This window comes from Tursiops truncatus, chromosome 4 (assembly GCF_011762595.2).
Source record: "Tursiops truncatus isolate mTurTru1 chromosome 4, mTurTru1.mat.Y, whole genome shotgun sequence".
Lineage (NCBI taxonomy): Eukaryota > Metazoa > Chordata > Mammalia > Artiodactyla > Delphinidae > Tursiops > Tursiops truncatus.
Window position 1 is genome coordinate 54,424,833 of NC_047037.1, and position 17,971 is coordinate 54,442,803.

Consider the following 17,971-nt stretch of genomic DNA (forward strand, 5'->3'; position numbering starts at 1 on the left):
AATCAATTGGGATGACACTTATGAAAGCATTACGAAAAAATATGGCTAATTTACCTTTTGACATGCTAACTGCAATCAGGACCAGTAACATTAAGCTGAGGATTCTGAATATACATTATCAAATTGATGGTATCTGAGAATTTGTATGTTCCTACCAACCGTGTGCAATAATCTCACTTCATTACAAATTACAAAAATGATCTTTGAACAGTGAAAGCCAAACCACTTGTTACAAATGTTTGCCTGAGATGATTCCAACATATTTGAAAGAGTCAGAGAGTTAAACCATGCAGTAACACATAGCTTTAAAATGGCAGTCCAGACATTAAGGAAACATACAAAGTTCAACAGTTTGGACTGGTACAAATTTCAAATGCATAAAAAGTTATTTTGAGAATATTAAAATAATTTGAGGCCTATTTACTTTATGAAAGTACTCACCTGACTCTTGCAAGTATCTATATACCAAGAAGTTGACCTCATCACTGCTTATACTCATCTTTATTCCCACTTAAACCATGAGGTCACAACACAGGATATAACCCTAAAAATAAAACAAAGTTAATTAAGTATTTTCTCAATAAAATATTTTAAACAAAATGTAAACAATGTTGTAAAAACCATATGATTTTATTAAATAGTGTAAAATGAAGGTTAGATATTGCCTATTAATAAACCCTAACAAATATAGTTACTTCCAATAATTAGTAATAGATTATACAACCAAAACACGGCTGGGTCTCTTTTTCTGCAACATATTGGCAAAAATGATTCAAAATTTACAAAAGGGCCTTTGGCATCATATTTTAATGATTATATCAAATAGCATAAAAAGTCATTCCTTTTTTCTCCTTAACTGTAAAAAAAACAGTATATTTTAAGAATCAGAATATTATTTAGGAAAAGACTGATTTTAGACTACTGGAAGAGGGATGAGCCATCCATGCTGGTTTTGTCTACGTAATTCAGTAGAACATGAAGTCTCTAACTTCTCAACCTCTAAGCTGCAATGTTCAAGTTTCAAAAAGCTCTAGGAATGCATAAGGCAGAGAGGTTAGAGTACAGTTCTGAAAACTCAAATGATATTCTCAGAAGGAGGGAAAGAAGGAAACTGAGACATAACTTAAATATGTCCTAATTATATTTATCCGTTCTCATATCACAGAAGGGATTTAAAGAAAAGGTCAGCAAACTTTTCCTGTACAGAGCCCAACAGTAAATACGTTAGGCTTTGGCAGTCATACAGTCACTGTTACAACTACTCAATCTGCAGCTGTAGTGCAAAACCAGAAACCATGTTCCAATAAAACTTCATTTAGCAACACTAAAATATGAATTTCATGTGACACTGTTGTGTCATAAAATATTTTTCTTTTGATTTCTTTTTCAGCACTTATTTAAAAACCTTTTTTAGTTTGTGGTCCTTATAAAAGGTTAGTGGGCCAGACTTGGCCCACAGACTATAGCTTCTTGGTCCCTTGTTTAAAAAAAGGATATACTGACATCTATTCAGTGTAAAAGGGTAACTAATCATTGGCCTATGCTGATTGTTCTGCCGCATCATGAATCTCTTACGATGCAGGGTTAAGAGTATATTTAAAAATCACAAATTAATAAGCACTTGAGCAGGCTACTATGTGACAGGAACTGCTACTGCTGTAAATTATGGAAAACCTGGTGACTAAACATTCATCGAGCTTATCTCAGAAAAAAAGAAAGACAAACAAGGAGGTAATAACAATTCCCCCTTGGAAATACACAGAGGAAGCCCTAACCAATCTTAGTAGTCTGGAAATACATCTCCAGTACTAGAGTACAGTTCTGAAAACTCAAATGATATTCTCAGAAGGAGGGAAAGAAGGAAACTGAAACATAACTTAAATATGTCCTAATTATATTTATCCGTTCTCATGTCACAGAAGGGATTTAAAGAAAAGGTCAGCAAACTTTTCCTGTTCAGAGCCCAACAGCAGACCTGAAGGATAGATGGGAGGAGAATGAGAACATGAATATTTGGGGAGGAAGGCAAGGAACAGAAGCAATCCAGTGAGCAGCAACAGTCGGTGGAAGGGCTGGGGGAAGAAAAAGAAAGAAAACATGAAGCAAGGCTTGAGAGGGGCCTTGAAACCATCACTTAAGAGAAAAGTAATGCCCTAAAAGGTTTTAAGCAGGGAGGGGGAATGACCACATTTACATTTTAAAAAGATCATCCAGAATTCTAATACGAAGAACAGACTAGAAGGAAAGGTAGCCAAGTTAGGAAGGTGCTGGAGTAACCTAAAAACCTGGACTGTGGCATTAGAGCTGAAGAGAAATACTAGGATTCCAAAGATATTTAGGAAGCAGACTCAAGGGTGATTGACTGGACACAGAGTTCAGGAAAAGGGAAGAATCTTTTAGGACATCTGGATGAGTAGTACTTCATTTACTGAGATGAGAAACCATGGAGGAAAAGTAATGACCACCTTCATGTGAAGAAAAATGCACCTCACCCCCGCCCCAATTTAACTCAAATACTATAATTAGTCACCTGAATGTGATACACATATGCATCACACTTAACAGAATGATAAAGGTAAATACTCCCATAATTGTGGCTCAAGACTCCTTGTCTAGATGTCCCTGTGGCACAGCAGATGATCTGTGCTCTGGAGGACATCTTGCTCAATTCTATCCTGACCCACAGTAATGTGTAATAATGTGCTCGGCACACGTAGTAGGTACTCAATAGTCAATTTTGAAAGCCTGTTGACTGAATGATTTAAAAAATAAAACCACACCACCCATTTTATCATTATAAGAAATTAAATCACAACTTGACCAATCATAGGTATCTGTTTGTCAGGGGAACAATGAGTCACTGCTTGATGAAGAGGATTTCCCAAAATGAGATTGGTTAAGTGGAATTCTAGTAAAAGACTGGTAAAGAAAACAGAGTAAGTATTCTTTTTCTCTAATATATCATTCAGTCCAATATTCAAATAATGAATAATGGCACTGAAGTACCTATGTAAAAATTTTCAACAAGGCCTGGTTCCAGTAAGCAAAGGTCACCAAAATGTCCCAACTTAAAGCAGTGATCATGGGTGCTTCTGCATCACCTAATATATTCCAGGGCAAAGAAAAACACAAGTCAAAATGATATAGATTATTATCTATAAAAATTCCCATAATAAATACATATTATTGGTGGTATATTTTTTAAAGTCAACAAGAAACACTAAACAAGAAGAACAGGAAAGTTCTTATCTGTTCAAATTGCTATGAATGGGTTTATTACATTGATCATGGTACCAGATTAGTTTCTGTAACCAAAAGTTACAGAACCAAATTTTTTTTTAAAGGGAAAAGGGTAAATTGTTCAAATTTCAAAAGGGTTATTCTAGCTCTAGTCCTACTTCAGCTAGCTCTTATATTCCTGGAGAGAAAGAACATTATTGTTTTCCCTTATACCAAGTATATCCCTAGGATGGACAAAAGCACTGTGCTAAGAGCTAGGAATAGATAGACGAAATTAAGTTGTCCCAAGCCTTGCAGAATTGACAGTTTTTCAGTGAAGAGAAACATACAAATGTGTCCTTGAAAAGATAAAAAAAAAAAAAACCCCAGCAAAGTCAATGCAATCCTGCATTAAAAGTTTCAGTCACAGTAGCAATAAAATTACATAGACTCTGTAAAGACCTGAGTTTATCCACTTTCAAAGACATTTAATTCTAGAATATGCTTTCCTATGAAACTGGTCTGTTTAAATTCTAACATCAAAAGGTCACCTGAAAAGAACAGGAAATTAGACAACATTTCAGAAACTAACACAACCCTGTAAGGCAATTATACTCCACTGAACAAACAAACAAACATTAAGACATTCCCTGCTTGAAAACTCCAGTATTCACTTTCAAAACACCTTAAAAAACCTGTATGCCAGAGAGCAAAATTAAAGAAAATGCCACCACTTTCATTAATGGACTCACCATAGCTTTGCAGAACTGGTCCATTTTGATTTGTTTATACATCTATAATATGATGTAGTCTTCATCTGCCCCAGGTGAAGACCAGATACTCATACCAGCTATCACCGATTTTCAGGGTGCACATAAAAACCTTACCACTGTACTTCCTCCATCGTGGTATCTTTCAGAACAACTACTCTTAAACAAGGTCACAAAACAACAGTGAGACACTCATCCAATCTTTACCCTATACCAAAGAGGTCCAGCCCTCAATGTCACGCCTGGTAGAGGTTACTATGTGTAAAATAAGTCCTGCCCTCAAGGAGCTGATGGACTCTTAAACAAGATATCCAAAATAAACCAAAACGTCCTAAAATCACAAAGCATTTTATTTGTATATTCTGCTGGATCATACCTATTCATCCTTAAATAGTAAATGACTGAGTTCTAAAAAAAAAAAAAATTAAATACCTTTGTACTTTCCTAAGTCTCAGAAACAGCTTGTAAAATCATAAAAGCTTTTATTCAAAACTTCCATCAGTTACAGGCAATCAATTACTTAATTCAAGACCCACAGCTATATTAAAGTAGCCAGAAGTAAAACCAAAAATTACAATCTTAACCAATATTTAGCCAAGTGTTTATATTTAAAAGCACACTTAATATTTTAAATGTTTAGTATGAAATATTTTACTTCAAGACTTTATAGACAACAATCTAGCAAATATTACAAAAACAGGACTGCTGATGCAATTCAGCTACGATTCCTTCAACTGAACATGTACGGCATTTTCAGCACCACAAAACTGAGTTCAGCATTCACAAACTGGATAATAACTGCTCCAAGTATTAACCATCTCCTCGTTTGTTCTTCTACACATCTAGCACATTTCTACCTTTGGCCTCAAATAGGACAGACACTATATTCTTTTCTGATACCATTTCTGGAGCATACCAGAGCCCAACTATTATCCTAAGTCACATTATTTTAAATTTACAAGATTGAAAAAACAGTAAAACTTATGGACAGAGAGAAAAAAAACCAATAAAGATATTCTTAAATCTCCTGCTTACAACACACTATTTAGAGGTCTGAAAACCTTTGCATTATCCAAAATCAAATGCACGATCAAAATTTCTTTATCTTACAAAAATAATTTAGTCCAAAATGTACAGTGGTGGCATAGTATCCCATAACAGACACATTAGTTTCACTTTTGCTTTGTTCAACATTTAGATGATTCTAAATTTTCACTATTCTAAGTCTCCTATAAGACTATTTATGCTTAAAGTTGTTTTTTCTTCCATTTCTTTTTGGTAGGTGTACATTTATGAATAGTCCTCTAGATCAGGAAAAGTCCCTACAAGTAAATTACCAGACAAAGGGAATAGCTAAATAGCTATTGTGATTCTTAATGAATACCAACAAATTAGATCCACTCAAAAGACAACCAATTCAGGACCCCTCAAGCTGAAACATTAGGAAAATGTTCAACTTAACCAATAATAAACAACAACAGCAACAACAAAAATATGTTGGCCATAACATTAGCAAACAGTTAAAAATAATACTCAATATTATCAAAATTGGTGACAAAAGAGAAACTGTATCTTTAAATACAGTATCTACAACTACTGGCCATAGCTGTCTTAATAGTTGAAAAAAAGAGCAACAATATTAAAAGCTGCTAAAAGAACTCTGATGTTAAAATAACAGTTGTTTTAATATTGACAAATAATTATCAAACAATGTAACCCTGGACATGTTGGGATACCCTTCCAAATAAACATTAATGACCCACAGGGGCCCAAGGTGATTGTTATGTTGGGAGTCCATCTAGCAGAAAGAATGACTCAGGCTTCTCTGGAACTCAGCAGCTGAGACATGGGGTGACCATAATTCGCAAGATGAAGAAAACTGTGGCTTGCCTCTTGTAGCATTCACTGACACTATCTGCGAAAGACAGTACTACTTTACTACTACTGCCTTCCATTTGGAGACCTATTCCATTCTCAGCCCTGTGGTTTAAATGGGATGGACCTCCTGGTCCAAAGGAAGGCATTTATTTGCTTAAGCCAACCAGCAAATCATATCTTTGGTTTAGGGCTGACATTCCTCCTCCACAGACTCACACCATACCCCACGTGTCCCAACTCAATCACTCCCAGTAAGTGAAACATTAGAAGACGTGTGCTGGTTTCTATGAAAGTCAACCTCCTCCTTTCACAGGAGTGGGCAGGCAACAAGGGCACTCTGTGAAGCCTGGGATGAATGTGCATCACTGAGGTTAGAACAGAGCTATCAGAGAGAAAGAGAAGGAGGGCAGAGCAGAGACAAGAGAAACTGTGTCCTTGATGACATTGAATATCTATTGTGCAACTGGATCAAATACTATCTGAAGTTAATTTACCACAGTATTTTGAAGAAGTCAAAAATGAATTTTACTGTATAATCCAGTGAAGATTTGTCAGTTGCAACCTAAAGAGAGCAGACAACCCAAGAAATGTTTTAAAACAAGAAAGTGACTAAAGTCAGTGACAGACTATATTTGGAGAGATAAGGAGTGGAGAGGGGGGGTGGGAATCCAAAAATTCCCAGTTGCTTCCAGACTAGAAAGTGAAAAGACTTACTATAGAAACGGACTGCCTAGAGGGCACAGGCCTCTGGGGAGTCACACTTTATATGTGTTATACTAGAGGTAAAACAGGACATCCCAGCAGAAATGCTCCAGAGTATAATATTACAATTCACTGCTCATGGAAAGCGGTACCTCTGGTTCCGTTCCCTTCACACAGGAAGGTCAAACTTCCAGTTACTTGTATTACTTTGGGGTGACAAACCAACCCAAACAAATGCTGACTAGACACATTTGTGAGGATGGGGCAATGACAAGTGAAAAGTAAACACTACAATGGTGATGAATTAACAAAGCCTATGGGGGGAAAATGCACTAAAGTACTACTTTTCTGACAGATTTATTTTATTCACTCGTTTAAAACTGGATGAGCACTTCCAATGTGTAAGGCACTATGACAGATGCTACAGACATGGCTACCCAATGCCAGGACCAGATCTTGCTGGGAAGATAGAGAACAATTAACTCCAACTTAGATAAGAAAAAATACAGAAAATTATGAAAGCATACACCCTGAGGCTGGGGGTGCAGACAGGTGAAGGATGTAAAATGTGGGTGGCTTACAGGTTTCTGTAATAGGCACAGTGTTGGAAGAACTAATTTTCCTTTTAATTCAAAATGTCTGCAGCACACCAAGTTGCCTTTGCTCCCATCTGTGTGTACACTGCTTCTCATTAATTTGATAAGGAAAATGAAACAGGAGACTATTTGCATTTATTGAGTAGCTGCTACATGCTATGTATGGGGCTAGGTCACACACACATTATATAATTTCCTCTCCAGTGTTATATTCCTCATTTTAACGCAATAGCGCCGACACATGAGAATTACACGTCTATATACAGATCTGGGCATTCAGAAATGTTACTCAAATACTATACTGACTCTCCTCAGAGAAGAAAAAAAAAAGTATGGAATGTATAATGTAAAAGAATGTAATAACTATAAAAAGAATCAAAATTCTTAGCACTAGGAGGTCCTAGGAAGTTGCTAATTCCAAGCCATGACGTATGTTGCCAAGGATATATGTACGGCACAGGTTATCACTACACAGCTTACATGGACCTTGATATGACTGGCAGTCCTAAATGGTCAGCCACCACTACAGTCACAAACAAACTGCTTATAATACCCTGCTAAATAACAGCTTCTAAACTCACAAAGAATCATGTATCAAAATTTGTTGTATATAAACTCTCAATCTGCCTGTGAAGTAAAGTAACAGTTCATCCACTGCCGTGCTATCTCCATGGGTCATCATAGGAAATTGTCAAATTGTCTTGTTAAAACCATGACACACTGCAAAAATACCAAACTAGGACAACTAACAACAACAACAAAACAAAGTGTATGGAAGGGAAATGAAATAGAGTGAGGAAAGAAATTAAATCAATTTATCCATTAGCTAAGTTACTGGTGGTTATTACCATCTCACGGCTGAACTGTACCCCTCTAGAATTCATACGTTGAAGGCCAACCTCCAGTATCTTAGAATATGACTTTATTTGGAGATGGGGTCTTTTAAGAGGTGATTATGTTAAAATGAAGCCATTAGGGTAAACTTTTAATAATGTGAATATAACTCAACGTGACTGTTGTCCTTTTAAGAGGAGGAAGAGACACGAGGAATGCATGTGCACCGAGGAAAGGCCCTGTGAGGAGGCAAGGAGAAGGCGGCCGCCTGCAAGTCAAGGAGAGGCTTCAGGAGACACCAAACCTGCCGGCACCTTGATCTTGGATGCCCAGCTTCCAGAACTGCGAGGAAATAAAATTCTATTGTTTTATAAGCCACCCAGTCTGGGGTACTGTGTTATGGTAGCCCTAGTAAACTGATACATACCTATCATCACAAATTCTGTAAAACTCTGATCATTCACTGGAGAACTTTAAAATTACCAATGTTAAGTTCACGATTGCTAGGCTCTGCCTTTCTGAAAATTTGCCTCTGTCTTTAGGAACCTATCCTGTCCTGTAATTGTCAAAGATGACGACATTAACAGGATGCATTAACACTTCATAATCCTCTTCCCCACAGTACCCGCTTGTCTCCTCCACCCACTCCCCATGCAACACTCTCATGAACAGCACAAAAAAACTGCATTATGCTTAATTCCCCACTACCTTAAAAACAGTAATTAAAATCCTACTAATGTTAGGTAATAACACTTTTGTGTACAAAAAATATGGTACAATGAAGGAAGGTGTATTCTGAGACTTAGTTCTGAAGTCTTTCACAATATAGTTTAAAATGTGTATAAGGTACATTCTGAACTTTTGCAATGTTAAATTAAGGTTTCACAAAATTGTATTAGACTAAATGAAATCATGTTTACAAAACTTACTTCTGTAAATCATAAAATGCAACAAATCAGGATTTAGAAACACATAATCTCAAGAAAAAAACATTAAGCTCTAACTGAAATATGTATTTCAGCGTATTTTAATACTAACCAAATTTAAAACAAAATATAAAACCCAGTACAATAAAACCAAATCATTTGACTGATTTCTTAAAGCATTAATGACAACAGCAGACATACATTTCATAGAGCATTAGCCCTGGACTACAACCATGGTTTATTTGTCAGACATTTTAAGGATGTCTTTTCATGGATGCCTGTAACATTAAGTCCAAAGAGAAGCACAGTAGTGCATTTCCTTAAAACAAACAAAAATTCTACCACTCTTGACATTAGGATAAATGCTGAATTTAAACTATTATTTTTAAAGACCCAATCTTATGAGATAATTTTTACTCATACTATTAAAAAGGAGAAAATATCCTTTTAAAATAATTAGTTCTGTATCTCATTTTTTATGTAAGTTTTTTAAGGGTATCTTTAATAATGAGAATATAATGTCTAGTGAAAAAGTCTATAGTACCCACCCCCACCCAAGAGAAACAAATACAATTTTAAAAAAATAGGTAGACAAGATAGTTTGGGAAGGGAAACTAGCAAGCACTAGCACTGACTTTTACCTTCCAATTTGGGCACATGAGCATCTTTCAGATAATTTTACTAAGAGTGTACCTGGCAATATGTATATTTTACATAAACGTTGATTTCTTATTTTTTTTAACACAGGCATACCTCGTTTTATTGTCCTGAAGTGTTTTGAGTTTTTTTTTTTTTACAAACTGAAGGTCTGTGGCAACCCTGCATTGTCAAAATGATGGTATTTATTAGCAATAAAGTATTTTTTAAATTAAGGTATGTATCTGTTAAGACATAATGCTATTATCACACACTTAATGGACTAAGGTATTGTATAAAGGTAAATTTTATATGCACCGGGAAACCAAAAAATTCACGTGACTCGTTTTATTATAGTGGTCTGACCGAACCTGCAGTATCTCTGAAGTATGTAGTTGTAGGCAATTTTTGTGCTGTTAGAATTTTTTCTTTTGGTTGTTGTTGCTTTATTTGTTTTGTTATCAGATTAATGGTCAACAAAGTTGGTGAATCTTAAGAATTTAAAGCATAACTGAGAAGGGATAAACTTCTAAATTGCTTTTCCTTTCCTTTTCCATTGGAATCCAGAGCTCTCGTGTAAATTAAAGATAACATGAGAGACAAATAAGATCTCAGGTATCCTGTATGCTTTTAGACAAATCTTCTGGGCCTGTTTCCTCATCTAGAAAATGAGGAAAGTGAAGCAGACAGTAGTCTCCTTCACTTTTAAACTTCAATGATTTGAGTCAGTACAAGTACACAGAGTATTACATGTAAATCTTGCCGGCTAAGAGAGTACCAGATCACATAGTGATTTTTAATAAAGCATTTTTAAATAGGCTTACAAGTGCATGAGAGGATTTTTAAAATTGTCAGACCTCAGATGGACATCTCCAGGAATTAGGAAAAGGGAAAATAAATGAGTCCACCTCATTAAGAAATATTTAAGAACTTATTATGCATAATGCTTATTAGGACCAGCTATCCTTTATAAATACTGACTTATATAAAAGCATAGGCAAATGGTATATCAAACCAAGTTTTCATTAGCAACTGAGACTTCTAATGTCAATCATTTGATTCAACTGTGATCTATATCAGGGGTTTACAAACTCTGGCCTGTGTGTAAATTCCAACCCATCACCCATTTTTGTTTAGCCCACAATACCTTGTGGTTTTCACAAAACAATGAACTGTTTTTACAGAACATGTGTCGTTGATTTGATGATAGGGAACACTAACTTTGAATCCCAATTAAGCAATTTTAAGAGTCTCAGCAAAGCTCTCTAGACTGAGAAGAGTAAACTAGCATGCATTATGTGATGAGTCAACTTTAAAGTTCAACTGACACTCGCTACAGCTCTCTTTCTTTTTATACCCAAAAAGCCTCTGATGAGCTGCTTCACAGTCCACAAGTGTGGATTTCAACTTCCCAAACACATAAAAAAGTGGTCGTTCACACAGATGTCTTCTAAAATCCCTTTAAAATATAAAACTATATGATTCAAGGATGGACTCAATTAACATGTGTTAAATGACTGAATAAATTATAGTCAAGGTATGCTGACAGGGGAATAAAGAAGGACAAGAAATTAAAACACTAAGGAAACAGAAGACAGGCCATAGTTCTGGTCTATCTTTTTCAACTATTGAGCAGTAATTAGTCATTCCCAGTCAGTCTGGGAAGGAAAAGTCTGGAAATGAAAAGTCAGGTAAGAAAATAAAAATCAAGACCCTAGTCCCCTCCCAGTAGCAAGAAAAGCTCTGAGTTTGTGGGAATGGGAACCAATGTAAGAATGGTAACAGGATTTTCTCAGTTTAAAAACTTACTATTCTGGCTTTGGAACAGAAATGTTACAAGGACCTGTAAGACTGGAATGCAGCTAAAACTTTAAGACAACAGTCACCTGCATGAATGGATACTTGGCTTAAAACTGAGATATCGCTGGCAAAATAAACAGAATAAGGTACCAGGTGTAACAAACTCAAAGAGATGTAAACAAATACTACCTATAACAGTATTTATGAAACAATTTATTGAGTAAGGAATAGATATTCTTTGGTTCCTCAAAAGAAAAAAAGACTAAGTAGATAAAAACTAAGACTACTAAGCCCTAAGTGAATCAAAACAAGTGTCCACGGACTGGTTATACCGATACGTGGTAAATTCTTTGGGAGAGCAGTAGTAAAAATGTGCAGAAGATTGTTCTGGTAGCAGAGATGTATGATTAATATAGATCAGGTGTCCAAGTATGGGAAAAAGATGTAAAGAGATCACATTCATCCCAATGGGCAATACATGCTTGTTCAAATCAAGAGAAGATGACGTAAAACCAAGTTTAAAACTCAGCAGACTGATACACACACACCCCCCACAACACACACACAATCCAGCTATGAGTAAATCTTGAAGACAAAAGGCAAAAGAAAATGGAGTAGAAATTGCTGATATATATGAATTGAGGTAGGCTTCCAAAGTTTTATTGAAAAAGGTGGAGTGAGAAGGGATTCCACCATGAAAACCTCATAGGTCAATTTCACAGGGTAAGAGAAAATAGTAGAACTATCCTGTAAGATTTTCTGTTTAAAAAACAGACAAAAAACACAACAGAGAAACAAATCAAGTACATCACTCCATAACCACATGGGGAGAAGGGTCTCCCGTGTCCATCCTTTGTAAGTACTCTACCTAGTCAGGTTATATAGACTTTATAACTGCAAAGACAGACTTTTAATAGTATCTCATTAAAAGATGCTTCTTTCTGTTTCATAGTACATGTACTTCAACGGCTAACACTATTCAAAGTGCTCAAAACTAAAACCCAGATTCATTATCTTTGTCATGCCCATGACAAAGTTTGATTATTTTATTTAGTACAGAAATGAGGTCTGTAGACCCCTGGGGTCCCAAGATTTTTTAAGGGGTCCTAAAGATCAAAATTATTTTTACAGTAATATAAAATACTGTTATAAAATATGCTTTTTTCATTGAATTTATGTTTACACTGATATTACAAATCAATAGTTGGTAAAACTGCTCACACCTTAGTAGGAATCAAGGCACTAATACCTTACAGTATTAGTAGTCATTATACTATTCACCACCAGGCACTTAAAAAAAAAAACTCACAAAAATTCTTCACTGAGAGGTTCCTTGATGAAGGAGGAAAAACACTTTATTAAAATCTTAACCCTGAAATTACACCTTTTCAATATCCTCTGTAACAAAAAGTACACATACAGTATTTCTGTTGCATACTAAAATGATGGTTGTCTCAAAGAAAAGCACTGTGAAAATGTTTGAATTGCAAGCTGAACTAGCTACTTTTTTCATGGAACACCATTTTTACTTCAAACAACTCACAAAGTATGGTTTTTCAGATTGAGAATTTGGCAGACATTTTCTTGCAAATAAACAAAGTGAATCTGTCACTTTTAAGAAAACAACTAACAATATTTGTTGGCAAGAATAAAACTTAAGCTTTTAAGAGATAATTAGGATTTGGAAAATTTATCAGCCACCATGAGCTTGAGAGCTTCCTGATACTACTCCAAAATTTCTGTGATGAGATCAGTGGGGATGTTAATGACTCTGGTTTTTTCTATTGTGTAATGAACATTTGGAAGATTTGTATAACTCAGTGAACAAATATTTTCCCAATGACTAGCATAAGGTTATGCATGAGGAAAACAATCCATTCAAAGTTCAAGAGAGACTAATGGATTTTAATATAACAGAATACAAAATGTTCATTGATACACTTTCAGAACTTGCACTGCACCTAACCCTTAAGAAACTATCCACTTGTTGAGATTTGGTGTAGTAGCGAAGAACATCCAAATTTATTTGAAAAATGAATTTTTATTTTGATTAAAAAAAATTACATCTATCTATCCTCGAAAGGCCATTAAATTTCCACTGTAACAATGTACCTCAACATGTGAATGCAGAAGCAGATGTGAGAACCCAGATGTCTTCTATTAAACCAGAGATTAAACAGGGACTTCCAAAAATTTAAAACAACGCCACTCTTCTCATGGAAATTTTTTGTCTTGGAAATCATTTTCCGTAAAACATATTATGTGTGTTAACATGTTATAGATAGGTTTGTTACTGTTATGTTAAAATGCATTAGTACTATAAAATTTCACAGTGTTAATTTCTGATGCAGCATATATTGATAGCTATAACCCATTTAAAGAAAATTTTTCTAGAGTCATTAATAAATTAAGAATGTAATGAGGTACTATGTCTAAAATGTTTTAGACCTGCTAGTATAAAAACTGATTCCCTCTTGGCAATATTGGTGCTAATGTTTTCTGGAAAAATTCAAGAGTTTCCCTGGGGAAATAGACCTCTTATGCCACAATATTGTTCATACTATAATATGACCTAAATCATGACTGGTATGGATTTCTGTTATGTTCATATTGGAATTACATTAGGTATCCTGTAAATTTATACCTAATAAACAAAAAAGGTACTTAAAAGCCATAAACATCTTCATGTAAAAGTTCTAGTTTTGATAAAACATATGGAATCTGTTAACTAAAATATGGAGGAGTGAAAATCATACATTTTCTGAGACTACACCTATAAGTGAACTTCTTTCCAGATACACCCGCTTGTGTGTAAATTTCAATAATTTGACTGAAATTCGGTTTCTCTGTCCTTCATTCAACAAACATTTACTGAGTGCTAATATAAGCCTGGCACTGTTCTAGGCCCTGAATGCTGCCATACAGAAATCTATTAATACAAAGAATGATGTTGTACAGAATAGTCTTCACAGCCAAATTCCAGGCTGCATCCCATATTTTTATCAAATTCCTTCACAAAAAGCAGTGAAACGGTGTGGAGGCTGTGGTAAAGGAGCACTGCCCCTGTGACAGTTTCTCCTCCAATGGTGTGGATTCCCGCTATCCTGCATGTCTGCCCAGCCTCACATCTGTGTTAAGTGGTAGGTTCCAAAGGGCTTCAATCCCTTCCCCAACAACTGAAACATGAAGCTGGTCTCTGTCTTGCAGCCTTTGTTTCCTAAAGAGAATACATTCAACACTGCAAACAATGGCAGCCTTCTTCACCATATACATGGAAACAAATAATGCAGGGCCTTGGCACTACAGAATCAATTAAATCATATACTCCATCTGTTAGCTACATGAGAAATAAAAGGAGACAGCTAGCTGAGCAACAAATCTGCAATTATTTATAGTCAGATTTCCAGGCTATACATGGTACAAATTCCATACCTGCCTCTCTGCACTGTGAGGACACAAAAGAAAGACGCAGAGGAGATGTGGGGAGTGGAGATCCAGGCAACAGAGGCGCATCTGTGTTTAATAATGGCAAGTAACTAATCCACACTCATTTTGCTACTCCTAACCATATCAATAACTGCCGTGGATATATTAGAAGAAATTCAAGCCTAAGCTAATCGGGTTTCCCTTCTTTTTGATATTGTATATAAGCTATTACCACCCTTTTGCCAGGTAGAGAAACCTAGGCCCAGGCAGAATTGCTGGGTAAACACAGCTGTCCCCAGGATCTCCCATCATCCTTTCCCCAGACTAGTGTCCTTTCCGAGCACTCTAATACTTAGCACTCCAGTACTTAGCACTACTCTACCAATGAAACTCTCTGCCTTGACAACTCCCTCCAGCTTCCCCCTGAGCCCCACCTCTGACCCCCTACAATCTAAAACCAGCTGAGCCCCTGCCCTCCTCAACCGGTAGTTGTACTCTAGGTTTTTTACACTAGGTCCCCAACCAACACAGCCAACAAATACATTTCATCCCTTAAAGTTAGGCAGATGACAACCTTAACAATCTGATGTAACAAAATGTCAATGAATAATAATGGCTTGATGTCCTGCTTTCCAAGGAACTTATAACAAATGCATAAATTACATTACCTTAACTCAGTGTTTCTCAAATTTGAGTAATACCAAGTACCTTCTATAAGAAAACAAAGTAACACACTAGTCCCAAGAGTTGGTTTGTATATTTTACTGTTACTAACATATAAATATAAATAAAAACACTAGGCATGGTCCTCATCTGAAAGCACTTCCAACTATAAAATGAAAAAAAAAACTACCTATCAATACCAAGGTACTGGGCTTCCCTGGTGGCGCAGTGGTTAAGAATCCGCCTGCCAATACAGGGGACACACATTCAAGCCCTGGGGTTCAGGAAGATCCCACATGCCGCAGAGCAACTAAGCCCGTGCACCACAACTACTGAGCGCCTGCGCTCTAGAGCCCTTGAGCCACAACTACTGAAGCCCGCGCACCTAGAGTCCATGCTCTGCAACTAGAGAAGCCACTGCAATGAGAAGCCTGCGCACTGCAATGAAAGAGTAGTCCCTGCTCGCTGCAACTAGAGAAAGCCCGCGCGCAGCAACAAAGACCCAACTCAGCCAAAATTAAAAAAGAAAATTAAAAAAAAAAAAAACCAAGGTACTTTATGTACAATGTCTACTACAGGATTAAAATAAACACAAATGGTCTTACTTTGTTACAAAGTGGCCACCCAGATGATCTAAAATGTGTTATATATATTATTTTATTTTTAGACTACCACATGGACAAAAAAGTTTTTAATTTCTCATGGAGAAATTACTAACCCAGAATATATCTATAGATGTTGGATGTTACTCACTTTGTGATCTAACAACGTGAAAAAAAATGATATAAAGTGGGAGACCTGAAGACAAAAACAAATATTCGAGGAGGTGGATGTTTTCAGGTCCTTCAATTTATCATTCCTAATATAATCTTGTAGGAAATGGTCAATAATGATTTGAATAATTATACTACTTGTATAATTCATGAAATACAAGTCTATTTCAACACAAATTTAAGTTATTTTTTCAATTATTTGCAACTTATGTAACACTAATATAATTCAACCTTCAAAAGCAGATATACATATATGACTTAGAAAAATTTTAAATGTATTTGATGTTTTAATACAAACAGACATCTTAAAACAACTTTATAAATAATTCATCATATATGAAGATGAATATGCTCACATGCCTAACCAGCTGGCAAGAACAGAATAGAATACAACATTAAAAAAAAATCATGACAGGCCAAGGCACAAACAAATTTGGTGGGGGGAGGGGGAAGTGTATTACTTAGAGGCTAATCAAAACTAAATGAACACAAAACTGCATGCGCAGAGGGACCTGGGAGAATATCTGACTAAGCTAGAAGGTTTAGCCCCATGGTTCTTCAAACTTTGCTGCACATTAAATCATCTGGGGAACTTTTAAAAAGCCTGCTGTCCATGTAGCATCCCATACTTATTAAACCACAATCTCTGGAGGTGGGAGCCAGATAGCAATATTTTTAAAAGATTTCCAGGTGAATACAGGGCAGAGCGAAGTTTGGGAAGTCCTGTTCACCCAACTGAAAGCACTCTGATATCTTCCCTTGCCTCTTCCAGTTTTGGGTAGTAGCCCCAGCCATTCCTTGACCTGTGGCAACCCAATCCCTGTCTCCATCTTCGCATGGCCATCTTCCCACTGTGTCTGTGTCTTCACATACCACATGCCCTTCTCCTAGGTGCGTGTTCAAATTTCCCTCTTTTTATAAGAACATCAGTCACAGTGGAAAAGGGACCCACCCTAATGACCTCATCTTAATTACATCTGCAAAAATCTTATTTCCAGATAAGGTCACATTCACAAGTACCAGGGGTTACAACTTCAACATATCTTTGAGGGGACATAATTCAACTCATACACTTAAGTTTCAAAACTCCCCTAACAAATCAACTATAAAATTTAGTGGTATGCAGTTAAACAAAGAACTCCAGCTTAGAGAGAACTAACTCAACTATGTTGCACCTTTTCAGAGCTTGAAAGGACAACAGATTTGAAGGTACTTTAAACAGAGCATCCTTCCTCTTTCATCTCATCAGCATCCAACTACTCCATTATTAAACTATAAAGGTTAAAAGAATAAACTACTCTCAAGCTAGTTTCTTCTAGTCTTGACTGCCAAACTTCTATTTTAAGGCACACCTTTAGCAAAGTCCAAAATTCTTTAGCCTGACAATAAAGTCCCTTCTGATATAGTAACCTAAAGGTATAGCTTATATTTCTTCCAATACCCTTACAATCAAGCCAAACTGGACAGCATTGTCAAACTACATCACTGTACTAGTTTCCTAGTGCTGCCATACAAAGTACCACAGATAAGGTGGCGTACAGCAGAAATTTATTGCCTTACAGTTTTGGAAGTCAGAAGTCCAAACATCAAGGTGTTGGCAGGGCTCCTTCTGAAGGTGCTGAGGAAGGATCTCTCCTAGCTTCCTTGGCTCCTTGGATGTATTACTCTAGCCACCTTGCCATATCTCCCTGTGGCTCTTCACACTGTTTTTCCTGTGTGTCTGTGTCCAAATTTCCTATTTTTATAAG

At 36.2% G+C, this 17,971-nt stretch overlaps 1 protein-coding gene across 5 annotated transcripts in view; it reads right to left on the minus strand.

The window, feature by feature from the left end:
* Positions 1–17,971, minus strand: part of TBL1XR1 (TBL1X/Y related 1) — a 188,285-nt gene that overhangs the window by 42,057 nt on the left and 128,257 nt on the right. For 3 of the 5 annotated variants that reach the window (XM_019946175.3, XM_019946177.3, XM_073803916.1), the window contains one exon: positions 442–544. The exons of 1 other annotated variant lie outside the window; for it this stretch is intronic. In XM_019946175.3, the coding sequence (XP_019801734.1) occupies positions 442–499 (58 nt within the window). In that variant the 5' untranslated portion in view covers positions 500–544. Of the gene's footprint in view, positions 1–441; positions 545–17,783; positions 17,805–17,971 lie in introns of those variants that run through there. One more of the 5 variants, XM_033855493.2, reaches the window with a different exon arrangement.